This window comes from Epinephelus lanceolatus, chromosome 18 (assembly GCF_041903045.1).
Source record: "Epinephelus lanceolatus isolate andai-2023 chromosome 18, ASM4190304v1, whole genome shotgun sequence".
Taxonomy (NCBI): Eukaryota; Metazoa; Chordata; class Actinopteri; order Perciformes; family Serranidae; genus Epinephelus; species Epinephelus lanceolatus.
Window position 1 is genome coordinate 27,345,225 of NC_135751.1, and position 8,709 is coordinate 27,353,933.

At 42.4% G+C, this 8,709-nt stretch overlaps 1 protein-coding gene across 1 annotated transcript in view; it reads left to right on the forward strand.

Moving 5' to 3' along the window:
• The window catches only part of cacng4b (calcium channel, voltage-dependent, gamma subunit 4b), a 35,320-nt gene extending 31,079 nt beyond the window's left edge, over window positions 1–4,241 (forward strand). The window contains exon 6 of the mRNA XM_033643820.2: window positions 434–4,241. Within this exon, the coding sequence (XP_033499711.1) occupies window positions 434–960 (527 nt within the window). The 3' untranslated portion in view covers window positions 961–4,241. The remainder of the gene's footprint in view (window positions 1–433) is intronic.
• Window positions 4,242–8,709: the final 4,468 nt, after the last annotated feature.

Genomic DNA, 8,709 nt, shown 5'->3' on the forward strand with positions numbered 1-8,709 from the left:
CGCTATCACCAAAACAACCACTACGTCCTGCACTGATAACGTAGTCCTTGTCCAGGAGGCATCAGGACGCATTAGCGTTTACACTACAAAAGATATGTGGTCAAGTTGTGATCACATCATCCAAGATGCATGTTAATACCAGGTATTAACAGGGTCTCAGAGCAATAAGAGTGTCTGTATCATAGGTTTAATTTTCTTCACATTTATCTCGTCAGTTGTAGTTGACAACATTAGAATTCTGGTCTTAATCATATCTAACAACCAAAGTATTTTCAGATCGAGATCCCTGAAGTGAAATCTTTAAAATGGGTATCTGTGTACTAATGTGTATCAATTTAGGGGTCTTTAACATGAAAAAAGTTGAGAACCTCTGCACTACATCACATGCCTCCCTTTTCCTGTCTCCATTTATTGTTTGTTTCTTGTTTATCAGGTTTGAGCAACATAATTGGCATCATCGTCTACATCTCCAGCAACGCAGGAGACCCCAGCGATAAACGTGACGATGACAAGAAGTACACGTACTCCTATGGATGGTCATTCTATTTTGGTGCCCTCTCCTTCATTGTGGCTGAAACTGTGGCTGTCCTCGCCATCAACATCTACATTGAAAAAAACAAGGAAGTCCGGTGGAAGGCTCGGCGCGAGTTCATCCGTTCACTCTCTTCCTCTTCCCCGTACTCAAGGATACCGAGCTTCCGCTACCGCCGGCGGACGTCGCACGCCAGCTCTCATTCGACAGAGGCATCGCGGGAGAACTCACCTGTGGTTGGTCTGAAGGGGGCACAATCCTCCAGTGGGCCCCTGGATGAGTTGTCCATGTACGCCCTGGCGAGGGACAGTGTGACGGAGAATACATACAGCCCCGAACACGAGGAGGCTGCAGAGTTCCTCCAGGTCCATAACTGTTTCCCCAATGATTTAAAGGACGGGGTGAATCGCAGAACCACACCAGTGTGAGAGGCATGTTGCTTGGCTTGAGTTTCACCTGGAAGGAAGAACAGGAAATGATGAAAATCAGTCAGCCAATCAGTTGGAGTGCTTGTGTTAGCCTTCAAACTTAGAAGCGCAGTTTTTGGGGAGACTGTCCATTTTTGAAAGGACCTGAAGAGAAGACAGGACATTCAGCTAGACAGAAGCCAATTAACAGAACCTGAAAACCATTTATCTGCTTTTAGAGATCATCAGAGCAGAGTTATATTGTCTGTGCAGTAGCTGAATCAAAATTGATGTTATCTTTCAACTGTCGAAAAGCTTAAATGAGCCTTGTGTGTTGCAACCCGTTCTCACTCCCAGGGCATCAAATACGGCAGCTTGGTCAGTGGCATCTTAGCGTCTGGTATTGACACACAAGGCACCCTCTTGCATCTGTATGAGACACATTGGGCTTTCATATGCCTCTAGTGTAAATCCATTGGCAATGGCGTATAAAGAGTAAGAAAGTCTGTGTTGGTTGGGAGTGAGGGGTGGCCGAAGGGTTAAAAAAGTAAAGGACTTTCACCCAGGAGACCACAGTTCATGTCCAGTGTGGAACAATGACTTTATATCAAGATGGACAACACTACTCTACTTCCTCCCATTGTACATAAATGAAGCCAACATAGAGGCAGATACAGGCGCTGCCATCTTGCACTGATGACGTCATTTGGAGCCAAAGTCTGTGAAGTAGCTATCGGGAAATGGAGCTACCGCTATCGAGGTCTTGCCCATCCACCCATCCGACCCGATCAATCATGTCAATCTTGACGTCAAACCCCGTTTTTATAGAATCAAATAACTAACTGAAACCAAACTTATCAGAAAAATGAACACTTGAACATCAGCTTGATAAGAATGACCTAAAGTTACAGAAAACATCTTTGAGAATTTTTATTTTTTTATTTTTTATTTTGACCTATACTTTGATTTTAGCCCATGTCCCATCTGCTAACATGGAGGGGGCGAGGTTTATGACCTATACTGCAGCCAGCCACCAGGAGGCGATGGAGATGTTTTGGCTTCACTTCTGGGGAGCTGTCATCCTGTCCGTCTTTTTAAACGGTCTGTGGTGTGAAACCAAAAGTCAACATTGAGTTTTTTTAATTACGTTTACCTAGAGCAACTTAGTTTGAAGCGTAGGGCCACTGACCAACCTGCCGTACCTGAGAAGTTGAGAGTGAGAATGCGCTGGTGGATCACAACCCTTATTTGTGTAACAGTCACTAAACATTGTGGGTGTGACGTGTTGAGTTGTGTCAATCAGCAGTATTCTACCTGTAAATTATTCAACAAGGTGCTAAATGAAATGTGCTCTTTAACTTGAAAATGTTTCCTTTGTGTGTGCAGTTGCTATAAAGTGTGGACCCTTCTCCAAAGTGTGTATTGTGTCCTCATAACCAGTCTGGTCTTGCCTTATACTCGAATATTTTTGAAAGAGACAACAGGGGCTCTCTCTGCCTCTCTTAGCACTGTCCTTTAGAATAATGTATGGCCTTTTGAACAAAATCAAATTATAAATATTCTAAACTTTTTTTCAGTATGGTTTGGGAGTCAGTGTCGACAAATGTCTGAGAATGTACTGAATGTTTAGTATTTTACCAGATTGTACATGTCAGTCCTCCAAACAGTATGAAAGGTTTTGTCTCCTTCGCTGTCTCTTCCTCAATCCTATTCTTCTCTGACATTTGTCAGTCGAACAAATGTCCGTTTTGTCAGTGGAGCACCTCCGTTCAGTGGCCCCTTTTTATTCACTTCCATATCAGTCCGCCATCCTTCCGCCATCCCCCCCCCCCCCCCCAATGGATGTGACATTGTGTATGTGCCTGTCACAAGAGAAGAGCAGCTGACAGAAAGGGGGTGCCCAGAACTGTGACAATGGCACAGGTCAGGACTTCCTTTTGCTCTGAATGAAAACATCCAGAGTGGTTAATGGATAAGGATCAGAGCCAGGCGGAGAATGTCTGTCACACCGCCTGTGAGTCCATCTGGCTGCCTTCAGCCCCCCTTCTCCCATCCCATGTCGAACAGAGGACCCAGACAGGAGCAGAGGGAGCTGTCTGCAACCGCGTCCCTGAAGGATTTGGCTCTAATATCCAGACGTGTGTGTGTACTGTCGTCCTGCACGTCCTTCACTGCTCTTTCTTTTAGTTCTCTCAGGAAATACTGTTTTGTTGTGGCAGGTTGGACACTTTTGAGGTCCTCTCCCTACTTTGTGGCAGTGCTGGGAGATGGACCAGTGATAAAGATAAACCTGGTGAAAATGATCTGAGAAAAAAAGCCACTACTGTATTTAGTAAATGCTGTGAGTGTTTGCTTGAGCTTGCTCCAAGAACCAGCTGGGGTGGGCTTTATTTTTCAGTCTTAGGGCTATTGAGTTGGTTCTGGTTTGGTAAGTGAGCTCACTCAACCACAAAGTCGTATTTGATTGTATTTAGTGTTTGATATGCCATTAAAGAAACCATGTCATACGCCAGGCTGAGCTCATGTAAATGAAAGCCATCAGTTTGATCCATGAGTGTAGATCTTACACTTTTATATTACAGTTTGGGAAAGAAAATCCAGATGTGTTTGTTTGTAATGTAAATCTGTAAAGTTGTAAATAAAAACAAAATAAAAAAAAAGAAAAGAAAGATTGAATGTGCAGCAGAGGATTGCAAGTATTACTTTACAGAGCAGTGTCTCAATAGTCATGGTCATACAGTTCAATTTACCATTTTATATTCAGGTAAACACACTGGTTTTGCTGGTATCAGTCAAAAAAGTTCAACTATCAAGTATTCTGTTTTGTAAGTACGTTTATGAGACTTTATTTTCTCTGCCGTGTGTGCAGCTGTACTTTACTGTATGTGCTTGTATTGATTTATGGCTTACTATTGTTGTGAAATAGGCACATTTTCACATTTTTTTTTACATTTGTAAATTGGTTGAGCTGCGTAGTAAAAAAAAATTATAGTGAAAGAAACTTAGGCACCTCTCCTAGTGTATCAAAAAGTAATTTATTTTCCATTTTACAGTTTGTTTCAAAACCAAACATACCAGAATAATTTGTGATAACTGTTGTTAGCATAATTTAATGGTTTGATATTGGACTGTAGAGTGCCTTTGTTTCATTTATTTCCTGCTTTTTTTTCTCCACCAATCAAAAAAATATTTCATCTGAATTTACTTTGGTTGTTTTGTTTTCTTTTTTTCCATTAGGCTCTCACTTTTTACTTACAACCCAAAACATACTGTACATAGACAAATAAACTAAATCAGGGTTATATTGTTGTGCTTTAATGGTGATTTCTTTCTAACAAGACTAATGGTGATTTCAGACTTAGAGTTGTCTTGCTTTGGTCTGAATCAGGGACTAATGTTGTTACAAAGTTGCATAATTGCCTAGAGTTGGTTCGTGTTCTCATGGCAGCATTTACAAGTGGACCAGATAAAATGCCTTGTGAGAGAAAGCTGCTCTTGATTGGTCAGAATTTTCATGCGGGAAAAATCCAGGAAGTAAACAAAACGTTGAAGAAGAGTACACTTGCAAGATAAATGTGACACTTTCTAATGTCACAATGGAGGGACAACTACGCAGGTTGATTTTAGCGCTGGTCATCGTGGACTATATTGCTGTCATTGTTCATTTTAGTCAAACCATACAGTTTGAAAACGAGGCGCGGCTCCAACTAGAAAACAATGTTTTGATGCATTGGATGTGCTGAATGTGCATATTAAGGCAGTACAGGAGGAGGCGCACATTAATAATCCTCCAGGACTGTAACATGCTCATGTTTAACCCAAACAATGTGTCATGTGACTGCAGTTGGTTCAGATCCAGGTCGGAACACATTCTCACCACAAACAAACCGCACAAGAGTTCAGTTGTAACCAGACCGAGACCACCTCTTCAAGAAGGTCTCTGGGCTAGATGCCTGCCAAGCTGCAGACCACTGTTCAAGACTAACAAACAACAAAACTAGTTGTGTTTTCGCAAGTCATGCTGTGTTTCATTCAGCTATTTAGGCCCCAAATGTGGGTGTTTTGTAGCAAGCTGTCAGTGTTTTTCCAGCAGGGATAGGGCCCTGTAGTGAGGTTGTAGTTTATCATGACATTGCAGCTTTTGGTGCCAGGACTGTGCCCCCAGAACCTGGTATTTTAAGCCAAAGCATTACATTTTCCTAATCATAACCAAGTGTTTTTTGTGCTTAAGCCTACCTACACATTAACCACAGCGTTATCCAAACATAAAGTCTGAACCTATCCGCTACATAATAAACGTGCAAATGTAACCAACGCATTCTCACTCCGACCTCCTCACATATCGACTTTTGATCATGGACCTTTCACATCCAGATACAACATGCAAGGCACCCTGGGTGCGTTCTGGGACACCGTGTCAAATTCTGCCCGTTAAATGCATTGTGTTCTTTCAAAATGCACTTCTGTTTACACAGGAAATTTACCGTTTACATACAGTCTCCCACACAAAAAAAGCACTAGTATGCCAGTAAAACAATGCATAATCTTATGGGATGTGAACAACGCTCTCCCAGGTGAAAGTCGGTGTCTGTTGGACCCATCCACCACCACTCCCACCCATCCTACTTGGACTTTCGTTGCCCTAACTTTCATTCCTGTCCCGCTGTGTCTCGCCCTGACGTTGCCAAGCACCATTAAACTATAAAGGCAACCCACTGCATATCATGCCGATTTTAAAGGATGGCTTTGACGTCAGCGTCTGACGCCGCAAGTCACTGTCCAAGCGCCAGATTTTGACAACCTCAGAGTGAGACCGAGTTAACATATCCATGGCTTGCAGAAATGTATGCAAACATTTTTTTCTGGTGATTGTGTTGGGGAAAAGTCATTATGACTGATCCTCTGGGGATCATGAATGTAGAAATTTTCCTTGAATCCATACAATAGTTGTTTAGATATTTCAGTCAGGAAATGGTGGATTGACTGAACAACAGACTGACAATGACATGCTGTTAGCATGGCTCTAGAAATGCCAAAACCAGGGTGTTTAGACAGCAACTTTTCAGCTATGTATAACAGCATACAGATACAGACGTGCAGGAAATGTGCAGGATTTATGCCAGATATTACAGCCATAAGCATTCACCTCAGTGAAGCTTGATTTCCACTGCAGACCTTTGATTGCAGCACTTCATTCAGATTTCTGTGGCTGACCTTCTGGATGCCTCTTCAGTTCTGTTGCATAAGACTGAATCACTGTCATCTCAGAATGAGCTATGAGCCTCTTCAGCCTCAGAGTCTCCACATTGTTTGGTGAAGAAATAAATCAGCCGGCATCATGCTGACGGCAGCGCTCTTAGATCAAAATGTTAAAAGCTGTCAGTGTCGCTCAGAGAGGTGCCACCTGACCAAAATGAAGCCATTTTTTTTTAAAAAAAAATCTCAGCAGTTTGCAGCTGATTCAATCAGTGAGCAGAATGAACTTTTCTTTTCTCTACTGAAGAAAAGAGAAAACAGCGGGTAGAGGAATAAGGCTATTCAGCTGAGATTAAATCCTTTTTACCAGGTCCAGTGTTTCTACTTCTCAAGGCAGAAAGAAAACATCTTCCTAATGCAGCAATGGCTTTTCAAAGGGCCCTTTATTTGCCATCTGCAGCAGAACATCACCTATCACCTACAGTATATTGCAACACATGCACTGTATCATATACCTAGATACAGAGCACTCTCCATTTCAAGTACCACTACAGAGAGACACGGTGTGCCTGATATGAAAAAATAAAAACGACATTACCCTGGCTGATATGCCTAATTACGCTGGTGAGAATTCATTTAGGTAAAAGAGGAGCTGTTTATCTAGCTGGGGAAATTATCTCTCGATAGTGATATCTGATGTTGCAGTACAACAGCTACATCAACCCCTTGTAATTTCCACCTAATTTCATTTTTCTTCAATCTGCGCTCATTAACTCACAAATCACTGTCTCGCTTCACCTAACCTCTGCTTCATGTTGATCGATGGCCAAAGATTTTGCCAGAAGAGGGTCAAATGAGCGAAGACGGCATCAACATGTTTGGTAACTGATCCAGTTGTTTTAGAGAGGAATATTAACATGACCCTCATAGGAATGGCCTTGGGGCATGGGTAATCTAATTTAGCTTGAGTAATGTTGCCTGTCATTAGCAAATGAATACAGTCGGGTCCCTCTGAAGGCTGCGCAATCTATTCTGTTATGGGTAAAATTAGCCACCAGTTAAGGTTGTTTTTCATCCTGGAATAAAAATTCTGAGAGGGACGCTGGCAGCTGTAATTGAAGTTAATCACTGCTGAGTTTAGATGTGTCAATCCTGATTTCAGCAGAAGTGATTTTGTATGTTTCTGTCCTTGCTCTAACAGTTCCGGTAGTGGGAGCTTGCCACTGATATTCCTGGTAATGCTGTCAGAGCTTCGGGCAAGATGCTGTCATCTGTTTTTAGTGTTTGTCATCCCTCCTCGGTTGACATGAGGTGATCCCTCCAGTGTGAGACGCTTGTACCGTCGATGACGTGTCACCACAGCCGTCCACGCTGCTGGCTGTTGCCTGGAGACTCTGCAGCTGTGAGGTGCTTCGGTCTCTTGGCAGTCACCAGGGGATGGTGAGCAAATGAAGCAGGTCAGAGGGTCACCCGGAAAGACGGGGCTGCGCCAAAAGACACTATTATTACACACTTAGAGACAAGCGGTCGCTCTCACAGCCTCCTCCTCTGTGGAAAAAAGGCAGTTTTGCTGCAAATGCATCCAGGTGGAACGTGATAATGAACACAACTGTCTCTCATCTCCTCTCAGCCCCCACTGTGGGGTTTCTTTGATGATCAATTTCTTGGTTCAGTTAGCTACTGATGGTGTTTACAGAAAGCACTTTGGCTCTCTCACATCACAATCATTCTATAAAATGTATGAGACATCGGACGCTGTGGTGTTTCTGTGCAACTCTCTCTTTTTTACACACACAGATCTGAACCCATATTTTGTGTAATTGGGGAACACAATGTACAAACAATCCAGACTCTCTGCCTCAGTTTTATACTTTCACACAAGCACACAAACAAGTTTCAGTATTATATTTTTCATTCTCTTGAAAGACTCTCCCTCTACCTCTCACCTTAAACGTCTTGCCGTTTAATGTGTTAAAAGCCCAGAGCTGTGTGTGCGTTGTAATGAAAATGGGCCAGAGTCCTGTCTAAAGTGGGGCACAGTGGTTTATAAAAAGCATGCCCATTTACTCAAGTATTTCATAGGGAAAAGGTTGATTGTGCCTCTGAGATGTATCAGGATTTTGATGTAGTTTTCAATCCCCAACCTGTTGTTGTTTTTTTGTTGTTTTTTAGTAAAGCCAGCGAAAGCATTTGTGTGCCAAATCTGATTATTATCTCAATGTATCGTCAAACATATAATAAAAAGCATACAGTAACAGCATACAGACACAACCACTTGTAGGATTTTTTGCTTGCTCCAAATGCAAGTTAATATTCAGGAGGCAAACTCATTAAATAACAACAAGACAAGCTCTAAAAATTCAGAGCTCTCTCTACTGTGCTGCCAAGAATATTTTAACTTTATGAACTGCATGTCAAATTTTAGAGCTCCTCTGCCAAAGCCCTTTTTCTATCTTTCTGAATCTGGATCAGCTGCCGGCATCAGGTGGGACCCTTGTCTCAAGTCTGAACCGCTGATTGGCTGAGTAAGTAGATCAGCTCATTCAGACGACAACTAATAAAGGAAATCTCCCC